General features: G+C 42.0%; 3 protein-coding genes across 8 annotated transcripts; 2 read left to right on the top strand and 1 right to left on the bottom strand.

The window, feature by feature from the left end:
* Positions 1 to 39: 39 nt before the first annotated feature.
* On the bottom strand, positions 40 to 16,298 carry LOC105383412 (pickpocket protein 28). Of its 6 annotated transcripts, none has more exons than XR_007267149.1 (12): positions 16,132 to 16,298; positions 15,440 to 15,646; positions 14,885 to 15,002; positions 14,447 to 14,595; positions 14,001 to 14,113; positions 4,226 to 4,314; positions 3,249 to 3,433; positions 2,455 to 2,540; positions 1,900 to 1,965; positions 1,475 to 1,672; positions 696 to 787; positions 40 to 237 (listed from the first exon to the last, which is right to left on the bottom strand). XR_007267149.1 is itself a non-coding variant. In XM_048626214.1 (12 exons), exons 1-12 carry the CDS (start codon positions 16,281 to 16,283, stop codon positions 101 to 103), a joined length of 1,545 nt encoding a protein of 514 aa, XP_048482171.1. In that variant the 5' UTR covers positions 16,284 to 16,298; the 3' UTR covers positions 40 to 100. The 6 variants fall into 6 exon arrangements, 4 of the variants coding, with proteins under 4 accessions (XP_048482171.1, XP_048482170.1, XP_048482173.1 ...); XM_048626214.1 differs by having other exon boundaries at positions 1,475 to 1,625; XM_048626213.1 differs by having other exon boundaries at positions 1,471 to 1,672.
* On the top strand, positions 5,059 to 8,671 carry LOC125488433 (glucose dehydrogenase [FAD, quinone]-like). Its single transcript, XM_011552881.3, has 4 exons — positions 5,059 to 5,323; positions 5,754 to 6,010; positions 6,780 to 6,910; positions 7,005 to 8,671. Exons 2-4 carry the CDS (start codon positions 5,851 to 5,853, stop codon positions 8,592 to 8,594), a joined length of 1,881 nt encoding a protein of 626 aa, XP_011551183.3. The 5' UTR covers positions 5,059 to 5,323; positions 5,754 to 5,850; the 3' UTR covers positions 8,595 to 8,671.
* LOC105382903 (glucose dehydrogenase [FAD, quinone]) lies at positions 11,350 to 13,817 on the top strand. The gene is made up of 3 exons (XM_038118282.2): positions 11,350 to 11,753; positions 11,900 to 12,030; positions 12,117 to 13,817. Exons 1-3 carry the CDS (start codon positions 11,594 to 11,596, stop codon positions 13,704 to 13,706), a joined length of 1,881 nt encoding a protein of 626 aa, XP_037974210.2. The 5' UTR covers positions 11,350 to 11,593; the 3' UTR covers positions 13,707 to 13,817.
* Positions 16,299 to 17,820: the final 1,522 nt, after the last annotated feature.

Genomic DNA, 17,820 nt, shown 5'->3' on the forward strand with positions numbered 1-17,820 from the left:
TAGGCTACAGCTGAATCTACATAGAAACAAAAAACTTGAAATGTAATAAGTGTAAAAATGAAAACTGTCAGCCGTCAGTGTAATATGTGCAAAGATGAATTTAGGTAGGGAAGTGTCGTGGCCTGGGCTTCCTCTTGATGGTGGCGCACAGAGCCTTCAGCGTCAGGAAGTAAATGAGCTCGATGAAGCTCATCATGCTGAACCCCATGCACAGCCCGAGGAGACCGCCCGTGTTCGCTGGAAAAACGAAAATATTTTTAACTTGATATGAAATATGGCTGAGGAAAATCTATTAAAATGCCAGTTAAAACCTCCCAGCTTGCAGATAGAATTAAAAGAAAGAAAGAAAATACATTTATTTAGAGCTACACGAATACACCACTTACACAGAAAAACAATTTACATATACGCTAATAACACAAACACAGGAAAGTACACAAAACACACAAAACAAAAAACAAAAAAAAAATAGATAAAATACATACCAAAAAATACAAAAGAAACAAATAAGGAATACCTAGCCAGTCTGTGTTGGTGGTGCATCAGCGGGCACATATTGGGCAGGTTTAACATTTCAAATCTATTCAAACAAGTTAAATACTCCTATGCATGCGGGCAGGCTCAAAAGGTTTAAAGTAGTAAACTGAGAAAATAAACAAGCGAGGTAAAATATGTAGTGGCAGGGGTCGACTTACATAAAAATTCAGTCAGTCCAAAGATTTCTCCCTTAGTGTAGCGAATGAAAGAGTTGTCTTCAAAGAAGAAGTGGACTACTAGCATGTTGGCCCTGAAACATTATCTTATTTAATACATAATAATATGTACAAATTTAATAACATTAGATAGATTGATAACAATATAAGAAGCCAAATTCACGGTAATTTTATTTATAAGAACATATCAAAATGATCTATTACGGCAAGGACTTTTCACGAAGCGCAGGCCGCCATTTTGCTCAAGATACACTCATGCTACTTAACTGTGCATCTGACAGACAAAAACCAAAGGTCATATTAATTAGCTTTGGCGTGCCCGGCGTGACCCCTGGTTCTTGATGGCCAGTTGCACAGTTAATTCGCACGAGTAGTAGTAAAAGTAAAATATGCTTTATTGCTAAAATAAAAATGACCTAACATAACTTATTCTACATTATAACTAATTATGACTAAGTTACATTATACTATTTTAGTTAAAACAAGTACTTCAAATAAATTAAAATTTTCTTTTGGCAAATGGTGACATGCTCAGCATAAGTCGACGGAAAACTGGTTTTCGATCGACGCTGTTTTTCAGCATGCCCCAGTGTGTTTATTTAATTTACAATAACCGAGGCGCGTCTAACAGAGGCGCCTTATAAAGTAAACTACAAAAATAACAACATAATAATACAATTTCATGCACTTATTTAATAATCTTTAAAAAAAATATAAGTGCAGCCACCTACTTGAAGTTGTCGTCTCTACAGTGTACCTACTTGAAGTAGTCGGGCGTCTCCTCGCCGATGTAGCGGTTCTGCTCGATGAGCGTGTTGCTGAGCGGCGCGGAGCTGCGGCGCTCACTGTACGAGATCTCCGTGCACGCCGGCAGGCAGCCGCAGCCGCCGCCGCTCGACTCCTCGCGGTTACCTGCGACGGACGAGGGGTTAAGAGTAAGTCGAGGGACGAGAGGTTACCTGCCACGGACGAAGGGTTAAGAGTAAGTCGAGGGACGAGAGGTTACCTGCGACGGAGGATGGGTTAAGAGTATAAGTACTTGACTCCTCAAGGTCACCTTGGACCACCAAGGCGACGGACGAGGGGTTAAGAGTATCTATAGGCAGTTGAGACCATAAGGGGATATGTGGGCACAAAGGCCTCCATAATTATATCCATTGCAATAAAGCAATAATAATCTACTTACCAGGTAGAGTTCTTCCTGAGTAGCATTCCGCATCGGCTTTGCCGCACACTCGGGTCGATCGGTTTTCTGCAAAAGATAAAGTAACTAATGTTATGTATGAACACTTTTTGACAGTCGTCTGGGAAGTCAAAAAGTTTGAACGAGCCGTTACCAAACCGTCCAACACACCTACCCACATACCGAAGCCACAAGAGCGCCCGGGGTGTGCGAGACGAGGCGGGGCACCACGCAGGCGACTCCGGAGACTACAAGGGGCGCGGGGCGACCCGCCTCTATAAATACCCACGAGACAGAGGTCCGGCACCAAGCTGAGCTAGCCCAAGACCACTTCCCGGTATAGATTAATTGAGAGCTGTTAGAGTACCAACCCTAAACACTAGGAGAATATTAGTCATCAGGGTAAGTGCTATACTCAATATAGCACCCAACCCCTACTCTTGGGGGAGGCCCAGGGGTCGCTCTCTCCGGTTATCCAGACCAGCTCCAGCTACATTACAAAGTGTTTAATAACAAAATCAAGAAATTAAAAAGAAATAGATATGAATAATAACTTACTCGGCATAAAGTACTGCACGCATTGACAAGTGTTCAGCATGGTCTCCGCCTCGCATTCCATCTCACAGTTGCGTTGCGTGTAGGTTCTGCAGACAAGGAAATAAATTTATAGGTACTTATATTTTTATGTGAGCATCATTTACAATGTAGGTAGGTAGGTATACCATTGAAAACGTAGCTAATGTAGGTATTTAGTCCAGGCTGGACCGACGATCCTAGACAAGCCGGTAGTCGTACGTAGAACGAATAAGGCCGTGGGCAGAGTATCAGCGGCCGTTTAGAAGAGGCCTGTGTTTAGGAGATGGACTGTGTAAATCAGCATCTTTTCATGACCCTTTGCGATGGAAGCTGTGCCGACAATCTTCTATCGGCAAGGAAATTGCGAAGCGAAAGTGGAAATAGATTGAGCATATTGTAAGAAGAGGAGTTACGTACGCCGCAAATATAGCGTTTGACTGGAGGCTATACCAAATTGCAAGCGCTCCCGTGGACGCCCTGTCCAAACATGACGCCAAAACGTTGAAAGCGGGCTGCGAGCCGCTGGAGCGGGGCCAAAAGTACATCCAAAAATAGGCGGAAAAGTGGCGGACGTTAGTAGAGACCCTCGAATCTGCACCTCTGGGACAACAACAACAATGTACCTAACCTCAGTTTTCAGACGATTATTAACCGCTATTGGGTAAGTTACCTATAAAACTTCAAGTTCTCCTCGCTGCAGTACAGTTGATATGTGTGCTATGTCCTTTAGTTACCTGTAATACGTTAAGTTAATGGGTTCTGTGACCTCAAGCTACCTGTAGAAGGTCAAGTTCCTCTCGCTGGAGAACACGCAGAGGCGCTGGGCGCGGTCGATGGCCTGCAGCTGCGGCTGCGCGTCCAGTATGCGCGGGGTCACCGCCACGCGCGCCTCCGCGCCCGGCCCGTAGATGTCCCCGTACGCGGCTATCTTGGGGGTCTCCGTCGGGTTGTGTAGCAGGATCTGGGTAAGAAAGAAAGAAAAGAAAAGAAAATAATTAAATGGTTTATAACAGTAAAGAAAATAACAGTTTCTGAACTAAGGCTAGGACCTACCTATTAGGTATACAAAGAAACCTGTGCCAGGCGGCCCTGCCTTTTTATAATTATGACATACTTTATATATGGGTATAAACGGTGGTAGAAGATTTAGTGAAAGGGTGTATTAAGGGGTCACTCTGTACTGGGACGACCTTAGGCGGGTAGCCGGTAGTGGCTGGATGAGCACGACCGAGGACCGAGTGTTGTGGCGCTCCTTGGGAGAGGCCTATGTCCAGCAGTGGATGATTATTGCCTGATGATGATAATAACTTCATTATTATCTATCTAATTATCTTCAGTCAGTTTTTTGTTATTATAATAATAATAACAAAGCCGGAGGTGATAACTACTTATAATAATATAGAGGCAGAGGACTCAGTGCAGTGGCCATATAACGCCAGTAAAAAATTGCCCAAATGAGTAAATAATGATGTAGTTATATTTGGGTTCCGCTGTCCAAAACATCATCAGCTAATGAAGCAATTACTAAACTGCTTGGGACTAGTACCTTGTAGTTACCTCGGACTAGGGGGGTCACACTGACAAAAAACGAAGTTCCGGAGAGCTGCTGAGCGTATCAGTCACTCTATATGGCGAAAAACAAAGTTCTGAACGCTGCTGCGCGAGCCAAGACTCTATCTCGTTGTATTAAACGTGCCGATTGCACGACAGCCTCGTTCGTTTATCGTCAGTACAGAGTAGCCTCCAGTACTACCTTGAACCCGGGGCTGCTGGTGGAGCCGCAGTAGTACTCGTCGATGTTGGTGTCCAGCACCAGCGTCAGCCCGTGGTGCGTGCCCGTTCCTGCAGATTGTATGCTTTTATATGGTATAATAGTAATAACAACTATGTGGGGGCATCACACACACGGCCTTCTGCCCCCAACTAGGCGGAGCCTGTAATATGGGTATCGGGCCGATATTTGGAAGTCGTCTACTGGCTTCCTGTCCTGGCGTGAGCTTGGGTGGCTTAATAGCTTGTCACCCCATAGATATTACACGCATAATGGCCCACCTTAGAGGCTAAATGCGGAAAATCAGCTCGCCATGATAGATAGATGGGTATCGGACAGTTGATATATCTACTCAGATGCATAATATTAAGACCCGAGTACAAATATCTTTGCCTATTTTATGCATAATGTTATTATTAGATCAGAGCTAGAACCCTCGTGTCAAAAGCTGCAGCTCAAAGAATATCACCATTAGGTATAATTACCTAGTTCAAGTTAGGTGTTAAAAAGACACTATCAATAATGAGAGCAACATAATGTATTTATAAGTTGTACATAAGTTAGTACCTAAAAGTACTTACCTATCTTGTTTTTAAAAATAAATTTAGAATAATTGGTAGGTAAGTAGTTATTATTCTGTGTCATGTAATTTTGAGTCGCTGGCGGCAAATAGAATCATTAAACCGTAGCACTGTATCTTATCTACCTATAATATAAATAAGTAGTTATTATTTAAGACGCTCGACATCCTAAATTACCACCTATCCAGAAATCATCGTCAGTGATATAGGTACCTATATCATGTTATTCTTAAAATATAACTTAATCCTTTAACCAAAGGAGTAAAATCGTTTGTGAATGTACGTGTTTCATCTCGTAACAGCAACTTTCTTTTGCACGAGTGCTGCATACGTCGATCGACTGTGACTTGCACTGCATGTGCGTTTAGTTATTCAATGTAATGTATTTATACAATACTTACTGTACGTAAGATAGGCGTGCTAAAGTGTAATGTGGTAATTGAACTATTGTGTTTTAGTTCAAGTGCAATAGAACTGCGATTAAGCTAAGTAAATAGTGGTGAGTACCTGTTATAAACATTTTGATAGGTACGTACCGGTACAAAAGTTATAATATAGACTCTTAGATATCAGACAGGCATGCATTTAATAACTAAATAGGTCAATTATTGTTATTAATACTACTAGTCAAGTAAGTTCCTAGCAACTACCTAGGTACTAAGTCATACGCAGTAGAATGGAGTAAATTACCTACATAAGTACAGAACAGAGTACCTACTTGTCTTGAATGAAAGAAGCGTTATTACACCTATTTCATTCCTGAAACATTTGAGAAATATAACTCATCTTACTAACCGATAATATACCTATCTCTTGACCAATTATTATACCTAAGTACATATTTACTTAAACATCCCACTATCTAATCTGAACACAGCATTCAGTTTAGTAAACACAAAACGCTACAGTATCCGATATACCATTTACAGGTTCGGTCGATTCTGTTCCTACTGGAACAGAGAGCGAGAAGAAAGTGCAAGTTTCAGGGGTGTCAACAGTGCAAGATTTAGGGGTGTCAACGCCAAGATGTGGGCGTGCGATGCTGGTCTGACGTCCACGATCGTGGAGAGCTACGCGGGCGCGGGGCCGCTCTTCGTGAACACGCTGCAGACATTCCTGGCGGCGCACTGCGCGCTGGTGGGAGACCATCTGTGGCCCGCTGATGCCAAGGAGGAAGTGCTTAGAGGTGGGTGGTTTAAGTGGTTTGGTAAAATTGCCGAATTATAACACATGCCATGGGAGATTTTGACCTCCTTGTCAGATAGTTTGGCAGAAATGTAGGTACTAATTGTGCCCTCCGTATTAGGGTTTGGGCCGATTACCAGAATTCCCTGGGGCACACACAAGACCAGCTATAGAGTCGTTCAAATATCGATTAGAATTTTTTTTGTGAACAGACTTGAGTTTCGATTTAAACTGCCAATAGCTAACTACCTTAGAACTCTATTTTTAGCTCCATTAAACATCTGACGACAGCAGCTATAAAGTTATCACCTATCACATAATTTTATTATTGTACCATTTGTTTATCAACACTTTTATATGTTATGAAGTCACAGGTCGGGTCGTAGTTACCGGAGGCACAGATTAAATAAAAGTTCGAGGTTAGTTGAGCAGAGGTTCATCTAGAAAGAAAGAAAGAAAGAAAATGTTTATTCAGTGCACTGCAAACACACACCAAAAACAAACAGAAAAAAAAAGTAAAAAGTACACAAAAAATAAAATAAAAACAAGGTAGGTACAGTACAAGGTCCTGAAAACGAGAGTGGATCCTAACTTTTAATTACAATGATAAATACTTTTTACCTAACTTTTAATCTATTATCTAATCTATTATTCTATCCAGTGTTTTGGCGCATCTATCCAGCAGTGGACGATTATTGAATGATGTTATCAGATCAGTCCATGTATACAAACAACATACAGTTAAGAGAAACCCCTATATCTTTTTCCAGATCCGTACTATGACTTCATAGTGGTGGGCGCTGGCTCTGGCGGGGCGGTGGTGGCCAACAGACTGAGCGAGGTGCCGGAGTGGCGGGTGCTGCTGGTGGAGGCCGGAGGGAACCCCACCCTCGGCACTGAGGTAACTAGATGCTTCTATTGCATGATTACTACAGTCCTTTCAGACCATGATGTCGCTCTAGCTGTACCTAATCAACGAAAAATGTTAATTACAGTCGCCCCAAATATTCTATGCCAACCTGAAAACCAAACTAAATTGGGATTACAAGACGGAGCCCCAACCAGGAGCCTGCGGGGCCTACAAAACCAAAGGATGCTCGTGGCCACGGGGCAAGGTTCTGGGCGGCAGCAGCAGCATCAACGCCATGTTCTACGTGAGGGGCAACAAGGAGGACTACAACGAGTGGGCCGAGGCCGGCAACACCGGCTGGAGCTACGACGACGTCTTACCATACTTCAAGAAGAGCGAAGATTTTTACAAACCACTTACATCAGAAACAGCCGAGCATCACGGCTCCGGCGGATACCTCCACGTGGAGCACACCGAGGATGTCGCTGATATAGAAAAGCTGTTGCTCCAAGCAAATGCTGAACTTGGTCTGGAAATAACTGATGATATAAATGGAGCTCGACAATTGGGCGTTACAAGGGCGCTAACTACAACCAAAAATGGTGTAAGACAGAGTACTGCTCGAGCTTTTCTTAGCCCCATTAGAGACCGCCCAAATTTCCATGTCTTAAAAGACACGCTAGCGACCAAAATTCTGTTCAAGCCGAATACGAATGAAGTGGCTGGTATTCTAGTCAATAAAGATGGTGAAGATATTGAAGTTTATGCCAAGAAAGAAGTGATAGTATCTGCTGGAGCCATTAACACTCCACAGCTGCTAATGCTCTCCGGTATCGGACCCAAGCAACATCTCGAAAAAATAGGGATTGAAGTTAAATCGGACCTACCAGTTGGTGAAAACTTACAGGACCACCCATTTGTTGCCATGATGTTCACAACCAAGAGTGATAGCGACCTCGCATCTCTTCCAAATATTGTTGGAGGTGTCTCCCAGTACTTGCTACATCAGAAAGGTCCATTGGCCGATTTGAGCCCTCACAGAATTGTTGGGTTTACCAACACTTTAGATCCAAAAGCTACTTTTCCAGATGTTCAAACACATTACGTTGTTATGGTACCTAATCTAACGAATATTGTCGATTATTTTGCTATTCACGATTCTTCGCAAGAAGTACAGGAACAATTTCAGGAAATTATTAAAGACAACTTTGTTTTAATTCCTTATTCAGTATTGCTTAAACCAAATTCAAAGGGAAGAATACTACTAAAGAGCAAAGACCCTAAAGACAAGCCATTAATTTATGCAAATTACTTTGATGATCCAGAGGACCTGAAAACTATAATCAGAGGCATGAGGTTTATAGCAAAGTTTCGAGACACAAAATCATTCCAGTCCATTGGTTTAAAGTTGCGTTGGTTTGAGCTAGAAGCTTGCAAGGGGCTTGACGAAGAATCTGACGAGTTCTACGAATGCATGGCGAGACAGATGACATTCTCCCTTTATCACCCTACAAGCACGGCAAAAATGGGTCCAGAAAGTGATAGTTTAGCCGTCGTAGACCCAGAGCTACGAGTGAGAGGCGTGCGGGGACTGCGAGTGATGGACGCCAGCGTGATGCCGAGCATCGTGAGGGGAAACACCAACGCGCCAGTGATCATGATCGCGGAGAGAGGGGCGGATCTCGTGAAAAAAATTTGGGGGAAACTTGAGCGTGTAAATCATTCTGAGTTGTAGATGTACAAATGTAACTAAGTGAAGTAGGTTTTAAGGGATATAAGTTGTCGTATTACAGTTGTTTTTGTTATACTGAATGTGTAGGGGATGTAAGAGAAAAACACACGAATTTTGGTTATGCGACGGCGGTGCAAGCGTATGGTGATGCTGCTAGTTACGGACTAAAAAAAAAAAGGGTAGTTGTTTTATTAAAATCGCGGCGCGCTTGTATTTTGTAATTTGTAAAATGCAAAATAAAAATTGAATTTTATTTTTATTTTGCATTTTACAAAGGTTGCTGCGAAGGTGAACTTACACAAAAATAATAATAGTAAAAACTGTATTAATTAGTCACATGACCAACAACTTATTAGGTAGGTATATATAGAGTATTTTTTCACGAATTTCTCAAAATTGTAGAGCAAAAGTGATTCAGGGTGACTATTTCTGAATCACTTTTGAGATATCCAGTATCGGCTTTTTATACCATTTTTAACATCCTGTATAAAATTATTTACTTACCAAAAATAAGCCAAAAGTCAAGTCTAATACCCTGTCTGACAGATTTCGAGCGAATGTATGCAGAGGTATCATCGCGTTTATATATATTACACCGCTTACCTACCTACCGCGTGTGATACCTTCAGACCTTTATGTTTTTTAATTTTTAATCCGTAGATAAAATCTTATCGTCTCCTCTGCCAAAGTGTGACGGTCTAATCGGTAGACCAATCGGGACGTCAGTGTCTACGTTGTTGCACAACGTTTTGACATCTGTAGGCGTATACACCATGGGTAGGTGACACTGTCGGCTGAAGACCTTAACACGTTCACGGACAATCCGTCGAGAGCCGTAATTAAATGTCCTTGGAATATGACTACACGCCTGTGGCCGTCCAACTTCTATTGGTTAAAACGGACGATCCGTTAACAGCCGTTTCATTTCCATAGTCTTAACAGGAGATACATGGTTTAATGTCGTATTGTGCTAATTCATTTGTTTCTAGGTGTCATAACAAACAAGTTGTGGGGGGTTCTTTAGCCCACACATAAGTGAACTTTATAGTGACATACCGCCTGTAGCCGTAACCGTTACAAATACAAATAACCTTCCAAAATTTTGGTGTCACGGCGCGCGCGTCGCGGAATTATTGTGTAAAACGTGTGGTGGGCTGGTAATTTTGTGGCAAATTACGAGGTAAATAAATGATAAATCGATAAAAATATACTGATTTGCATATATGATACCTAACTATTCGATTTAAATACTATAATTACTTAAATAGAGCATAGAAAAGCGAGTATAAAACTGTAATGAGGAACGAGAATAAATGTGTTTTTGTCGATGTATCTCTTTGTATACTCTTAGTACATCACCTTTATTTTGTTTTAAATGCCATGCAAAAATTATAAGCCGAGGTCTGGCAAGCGTTCAAACATTTTTGAAGAGGATTCGGACCTAGAAAATAACTGCCGGCAACGCCTGTAGCCGTAGATGTCACTATACGCATTGTTCGATATGCATGATGTGGCGAACCGCTTATAGACGATACCGTCTATGGCCGTAACTGTCACATTACGTAAATAAAATATAGTGAAATATGACACTACGTTTCAAGGCGTAACGATAAAATGTATGGGATTTTTAGGTGTCATATCAAAATATTTCCCAATCTTCAATTGTCCGTGAACGTGTTAATCTTAAAAGTTTGGGGGATAGGTTCAGAAAATAATATTATATCTCTCATCCTTGTCGTCCTTGTTAGGTTGGTATGGTAGGTACTTCTAGTCTAGAGGAATATTGTGTATCGAGTACCTAAAATTTCTGTGTTATGTTCTTTTACCCAAAGTACCGGACACACCCAGTAAATTCTTAAGGCCACTAAGCAAACCACTGAGATCGTGATCCAGATATTTTATACTCATAATTTCTTAGTAGATCATTTTCTGATTATTTGGTTTTCCGACATTCATTTACTTTCTAGACTACCTAATAATAAAGATATTCATAAAAATAGTTAAGTACCTATATTTTATTTTCTTTTGTCATAGTTATACCTATTTTACTGTTTATAAACGCTAATTCATTCGAGTAGTAAAAATCATCAAACCTCCAGCGCTTTAAACTGTACTAACTGTAGTGCACACCTTACTTTGTATGGAAAATGTTATATTTTTTTCGCGAACTTTCAAATTCTGCGTTCATTTTTGGGCTTCGACATACCATTCGGCATATGTAGGTTTCGACTTAGAATACCCGATTTTGCAACACCCTGTATAAGTACAATGACTGTCGTGTCGTTACTTTGTGTTTCGCCCTTTTCTCAAATAAATCTGACATAGGATCTCGTAGATATTTTCAAAGTATTGCTGTAAGAAATAAAATAAACTATATTAAAAAAATTGCAATTTATAGATATTACCCTTGTTATTTACTTAAACACTTAGGCAAGTCTTTTTTGGGGTTCCGTAGGCGAAGGAAAAAAAGTCTGTCTGTTTCTATATTTCGATGTACGTCATTTTTACAAACTACTCTCCGTTCAGATAAGGACGGCTCTTTCTGTCTAAGGAGAAGAACGGAGGCAAGCAATTTTTAAATGGTACTTAATACGGAACTCTTCTTCCGTAAGTCAAGTTTTTTATTTATTTACAATAGCCGAGGGTCACCTTATCTACTCAACTTACTTTACTTTTAAACATTCCACTATCTAATCTCAGCACGGTATTACATTTTATAAACACTATATAAAGCCATAGTATTCGTAATAATTATCATAAACAGATCGATTTCCACCCTACTGAAACAAAGCGAAGCGAAAGCACTCTACAACAACATAACGTTAACCACAAGCACAAGAGCTACAAGAGTACGAGTGTGTTACCGTAGTGGTGAAACTTTCAGCCTTTCAGATTACCCTCCGTTCCTGACCGCTCAAGTCAGCAGTAAAGGGTAAGAGTCCGGAAAAGGACCAGGCTATACAACGTTCAAGTACTACGCAAGGAGCTCCCGTGGTTGAAAGATGTGGGCGTGCGAGCCTGGGCTGACGTCCACGATCGCGGAGAGCTACGCGGGCGCGGGGCCGCTCTTCGTGAACACGCTGCAGACATTCCTGGCGGCGCACTGCGCACTGGTGGGGGACCATGTGTGGCCCGCTGATGCCAAGGAACATGTTGTGAGAGGTAAGCGGTTATTGGCATATGGGGTAGTTAAACTATTTTCGCTGTTACTTTCCTGCTTGAATTTTTGATAAATGATTTTCTCTGATCAAAGTTTGTGCTAGCAACTGTGGTAAACCGAAAATCTTATGAGGTATATCCCATTTCAGATCCGTACTATGACTTCATTGTTGTGGGTGCTGGCTCAGCGGGGGCGGTGGTGGCCAACCGACTGAGCGAGGTGCCGGAGTGGCGGGTGCTGCTGGTGGAGGCCGGAGGAAACCCAACCCTCGGCACTGAGGTAACCACCTGTTTATTACTTCAGACCATGATCTTGCCCTTTGATAAGTTTTATACCATCTAACGATAACGTTATCACCATTACAGGCACCCCAAGTATTCTTGGCTAACCTGAAAACCAAAGAAGATTGGGGGTACAAGACGGAGCACCAGCCAGGAGCCTGCGGAGCTTACAAAACTAAGGGTTGCTACTGGCCGCGAGGCAAGGTGCTGGGAGGTACCAGCAGCATCAACGCCATGTTCTACGTGAGAGGCAATAAGCAGGACTACAACGAGTGGGCCGCGGCCGGCAACACCGGCTGGAGCTACGACGACGTCCTACCATACTTCAAGAAGAGCGAAGATTTCTACAAACCACTGACATCAGAAACAGCCGAGTATCACGGCTCCGGAGGATACCTCCACGTGGAGCACACCGAGGATGTCGCTGATATAGAAAAGCTGTTGCTCCAAGCGAATGCTGAACTTGGTTTGGAAATAACTGATGATGTAACTGGAGCTCAACAAATGGGTGTAACTAGAGCGCTAACTACAACCAAAGATGGTGTAAGACAAAGTACTGCTCGAGCTTTTCTTAGCCCCATAAGAGAACGTCGTAATTTCCATGTCTTAAAAGATGCGCTAGCTACCAAAATTCTGTTCAAACCGAATACTACTGAAGTGACTGGTATTCTAGTCAATAAAAATGGTAAAGATATTGAAATTTATGCCAATAAAGAAGTGATCGTATCCGCTGGATCAATCAATACTCCACAGTTGTTGATGCTATCCGGCATCGGACCCAAGAAACATCTCCAACAAATAGGGATTGAAGTTAAAGCAGATCTACCAGTTGGTGAAAACTTACAAGACCACGCATTTGCTGCCATGATGTTCACAACAAGGAGTGATAGTGACCTCGCATCTCTTCCAAATATTGTCGGAGGTATCTACCAGTTCATGCTGCATCAGAAAGGTCAGTTCTCTGATTTGAGCCCTCACAGAATTACCGGGTTTATAAACACTTTAGATCCGAAAGCTACATTCCCAGATATCCAAACTCATCACATTGCTATGTTACCTAATTTAACGAATATTGTAGATTTATTTGCCCTCCACGATTCATCGCAAGAGGTGCAGGATCAATTTCAGGAAATTATTAAAGACAACTTCGTTTTAGTTCCTTATATAGTGTTACTTAAACCAAATTCTAAAGGCAGAATACTGCTAAAGAATAAAGATCCTGCAGATAAGCCGTTAATTTATGCTAATTACTTTGATGATTCAGAGGACCTGAAAACTGTGGTAAGAGGGATGAGGTATGTAGCAAAGTATCGTCAAACGAAATCGTTTCAGTCCATTGGTTTAAAGTTGCGTTGGTTTGAGCTAGAAGCTTGCAAGGGTCTTGACGAAGAATCTGATGAGTTCTACGAATGCATGGCGAGACAGATAACATTCTCCCTGTATCACCCTACAAGCACGGCAAAAATGGGTCCAGAAAGTGATCGTTTTGCCGTCGTTGATCCAGAGCTACGAGTGAGAGGCGTGGCGGGTCTGCGAGTGATGGACGCCAGCGTGATGCCGAGCATCGTGAGGGGAAACACCAACGCACCAGTGATCATGATCGCGGAGAAAGGGGCGGACCTTGTGAAAAAACATTGGGGGATGCTGGACCCAGTGAATCATTCTGGATTGTGAAATGGAATCTACTTATAGATGTATGGAATAAACTCGTGTACTTAAGTAGTATAGAAAGTATGCAAGTTAAATTTTTATTTTTTTTCTAATAAATTTTCAATTTTTCAAATACATCAGCGGTTTTTCTAGTATATACCTAAGGAAAATAAACTCGTCCTATTTTCTGTACATCTCTCGCTAATTGACGCATATTCAACGAAATTTCAGCTGCAAGAGTAGAATTTAGGGAAACTTCCATTTATTTACTATCAACTATACTAGAACTTTTCTCGGCTTACTGAACAGACGTTTTACCTAAGGGTCTCCAAGGGAAGCCGGATTCCGGCGAGTCCGGCGGGTAGCCGCCCTCCGGCGTCCAGTCCACCGCCGGCAGAGGAAACGTCAGGTTCAAGTCGTACAGGTCCTTCCTGAAATATTCATAGAAAGGTCAGGATAAAGATATACAGAAATAGATTTGTCGTATCTTGGAGGCAGCGAGAGAACTCATGATTGTGGACTAATATCCCCTATGAAACGCGGCTGCAGCAATGCCAAAAAGTCGCTTAAGGCATTGCAGTATCTACCTACTTATCCAGGACTACTACTGAAACATAAACTAATAGAACAACGCCGACTCAGGTGTACTACTCAATGCTTATGAGCAATGACAAAGTTCCAGTGACATATCGAACGTCAATGACAGGTGGAACCTTGTCATCGCATACGCATATTCACTTCGTGTATTTCCTCTTATCACTCACGGGTTCCGGAACATCATGTCGCGATGCACGACGTTGAAGGTGCAGCAGAGCCCCTCGTCCGTGAGCTGCGCGTTGAACAGGTCCTGGCAGTCCTGCCGCTCGTCGTTCCAGTAGCACTGGTCCAGCATCTCGCTGCACGGCTGCGTCACCTGTAGGGGGGTTTTGTAGTGATGATGTTGTTAGCACGTTCCGTTTCTTAGTAAAATATGGACTTGTAAACTTGATATTGTTTTTACACGCTAAGCATAGACGAGTGGTCAAGTCACGAACAGGGAAGCTTGGTGTCAGATGCCCTTCAGCCCGATCGACAGACGACCTGGATGAATAACGGAAGCGCTGCTTAAAGAGATCAATTATGTCTATATTCATCTGTGATTAATTACAAAAATATTGGGAAGGTAGGTAATTTAGGATTTTATCAGCAATTGTGCAGCTTACATTGATGAGGAAGGCGCGGAAGTACTCCCAGTCGGCGTTGTCGGTGCTGTTGTCGAAGATGGCGGTGTCGTTGTTGGACGTGCACAGGCTCTGCAGCAGCTTCTTGTCTTTTGATGATCTGTTGAATTGCATTTCCATTAGTGTTCCATATAGGTATGTCTATAGGCTTTTATCCACTAATATAATTACAGGATGTGGTAAAGTCTGTTTTTTTTTCATCCCAGATAAAAACATGATGAACAATCGATTGTCCCGCGAATAAGTGACGTATCATTGGCGGGACAAGCTACTATTAATGAACCGTTCAGAATCTGCCAATTTAATACTTATCTGTTATTAAAAAACATAGGTAGGTACTTAAGTTGGGTCAACGGGAATGCGAATGGAGACGCTATCGGCTAATTATCCGTCCCGTACGTTTTCTCAAGCTACATTTATAATACTGATATTTCATTTGTGATCTTCACAGCTTGAACCAGACAAATCTTATCATAGACTAATAAACTAACGTTATAACTTTATCAATCTTATACATATCGAATCACAAAAACTGACCCAGTCTCCTTGTACCGATGCGCCACGGACTTCTTGGCCTGGTTGACGTTGCAGATGGTGACGGCCGGGAAGGGGAGGTCTGCCAGTAGCAGGCTGCGCGGGTTGATGCTCACGATCATGGGGGCGCTGCGCCACTTGTCGTAGATGTTCAGGATGAAGAACGACGCGCAGATTAGGGAGAACGCGAAGGCTAGCAGCCAGAATACTCTGTGAGGAATTGTAATAATTTGTTAATTAATGTTGCATTGCCATGATGGGAGTGACGTCCCAGGAAGCTTCACGATTCACATGCATTCAGCATCGAACAAACTACTGCAGAACTATAATTTTATTTCTACTTGTTATTTATGCCTGAAGTGCCTAGATGTAGGTTCATAGCATCGTTCGTTACCGAGATAATAAATTTATATTTATTTATCTACACAATATAATTTTCTGCTCACTTGCTTGCACTTCACGAGGCTTCTGCATAGCTCAGTATATGTCTACACTCACAGGCAATGAAAAAGTTCCACTCACAAAATGCGGATACCACACACCATCAAATTTTTCAAATATTTAATTTAAAATTTGAACAAAATATTATCGTTTTTAGTTGGTAATATCCTAATGCTCTGTAAAATGCACTTTGAATCACGGTGCGGTGACCAGGTCCGTGTAGGTACCATAGAGCATAGCATAGACAACCCTACCTCTCGAACCAGGTGAGCCGGCCCTCGCCGATGTAGCGCAGGCCGTGCAGCGTGGAGGTGAGCAGGTACTCGCGCAGGTCCTTCCGCGCCGCCGCCCCCGAGCACGCCGGCAGGCAGCCGCAGGGGCGCACCCGCTCCTGCGTAGGTACCATAGGTAAGGTTGCTTACATAGAGAGACTGGGTTCTCGTTATCTACCCGTACCGGTAACCTGCTGTTTATCTTTCTGAGACTGCGCTGGAGCATTTCCCGGTTTTAAATCTCTCAGTGAGCGCTTTTGCATACCTAATCAAGTTACCGGTACGGGTAGATACAGGGAACCCGATTCTTTATGTAAGCACCCTAATTCTTGGGAAAAGAAATAATGTGAAATAACTAATATTTTGAATGTTATAAGCGACACAGCCTGGGCAATCCACCCGGTCTCTCATCATCATCAGCTTATGTCAACCCACTACAGTACTCCAGGCCTCCTCCATGTTATGCCAAGCTTCACGGTCCTGTGCTCATCCAGTTTGGTCAAGTTACTTTTCTAATGTCATCGGACCAACGGTCTCTAGTGTGATCGTTAAGAAGAAAAAGTAGTAAAATGTTTTGACGAGCTATATGTAGGTCTATAAGTATTGGTATTAAATTTGGCATCAACTTAAATAGTAGCTATAAACTAAATAATAATCATACCTCGCTTCGACTTCGTACAGGAATCTTGGAATCGAATCCATAGGATACTGTAAATTCTGGAGTTTTCTGCGTTGTCCAGTAATTTTCCTGAATAAATATTTCCTTTTTAATCATAGGTAAGTAGCAGTGAGCAATCCAAGAAACACAAGTAATCTAACAAAAACTTCCTAACTACTGTAAGCTTTCAAATTTTAATTTATGAAGTACACATTAATAATTCAAATAAGTTACCTTTCTGAAAGCATTAGCGCCTACTTTCCGCGGGCGCACTCCGAACTCTTTAGGCGCAATCATGATGGTTCATTAGTCGCCGTGACAGCTACTGGCTGGTTAGAGGGGCGGTATTGTAATGGTAAGCTCGCATGTAGGTATCCTTTTTTGATTAACCTCATTTCGTCCCTGTGTTTGCGTAGTTCGATTGCGTCAATCAAATGATAGATCGGCCTTGCACCGCCTCCATAGCGGCTTTCGTTAGCAAATTATAGGTACATTTTCGAGGTATTTTGTCGTCCGTGTTATCAACTTAATTGGGAGGTTTGGTTTCGGTCATAAATTTGTCTTGCAGTGCAAACCTTTGATTTTGTGTCGTTATTTCTACAACTGTAACTGCATGTGTTTTTAGTTTATAATTATCGATCGGTTATAGACAGCATCGCATCGCAGCACCTATACCTACCTTTTCTAAATTGGTTTAAGTAGGTATTAGTAGGTATATTATTATTTTATTATTTAACTCTATTGTACAAATATTACAAATAAAAGTACAAAGGGTGGACTTAACGCTAAAAGCTTTTTCTGCCAGTCAACCCGCAGAAGGTACAGGAAAAAATAGGTATATGTTGGATAGGTATATTTGGTTTTGTGGGATGTATGTAATAGCATAAGTTGTTTTCTTTGAATAAAGATTTATTCTATTCTATTCTATTCTATGTGTTTAAGTACGGTGGCCTGCGCCTAAAAGTATACAGGCGGAGTTTTTAAAATAGCGATCCCTGATGATGAAGGGACCA

The sequence above is a fragment of the Plutella xylostella genome, chromosome 16, assembly GCF_932276165.1.
Source record: "Plutella xylostella chromosome 16, ilPluXylo3.1, whole genome shotgun sequence".
In the NCBI taxonomy this organism is placed as follows: Eukaryota; Metazoa; Arthropoda; class Insecta; order Lepidoptera; family Plutellidae; genus Plutella; species Plutella xylostella.

Excerpts from the sequence above, each read along its gene's own strand:
- LOC125488433 (XM_011552881.3), top strand. The coding sequence starts at position 5,851 with ATGTGGGCGTGCGATGCTGGTCTGACGTCCACGATCGTGGAGAGCTAC. Across the intron at positions 6,011-6,779 it reads CAAGGAGGAAGTGCTTAGAG|ATCCGTACTATGACTTCATA; the intron begins GTGGGTGGTTTA and ends ATCTTTTTCCAG. Across the intron at positions 6,911-7,004 it reads ACCCCACCCTCGGCACTGAG|TCGCCCCAAATATTCTATGC; the intron begins GTAACTAGATGC and ends TGTTAATTACAG.
- LOC105382903 (XM_038118282.2), top strand. The coding sequence starts at position 11,594 with ATGTGGGCGTGCGAGCCTGGGCTGACGTCCACGATCGCGGAGAGCTAC. Across the intron at positions 11,754-11,899 it reads CAAGGAACATGTTGTGAGAG|ATCCGTACTATGACTTCATT; the intron begins GTAAGCGGTTAT and ends ATCCCATTTCAG. Across the intron at positions 12,031-12,116 it reads ACCCAACCCTCGGCACTGAG|GCACCCCAAGTATTCTTGGC; the intron begins GTAACCACCTGT and ends TCACCATTACAG.
- LOC105383412 (XM_048626213.1), bottom strand. The coding sequence starts at position 16,283 with ATGGTACCTACGCAGGAGCGGGTGCGCCCCTGCGGCTGCCTGCCGGCG. Across the intron at positions 3,434-4,225 it reads CCAGCAGCCCCGGGTTCAAG|ATCCTGCTACACAACCCGAC; the intron begins GTAGTACTGGAG and ends TTTCTTACCCAG. Across the intron at positions 2,541-3,248 it reads AGGAACTTGACCTTCTACAG|AACCTACACGCAACGCAACT; the intron begins GTAGCTTGAGGT and ends CCTTGTCTGCAG.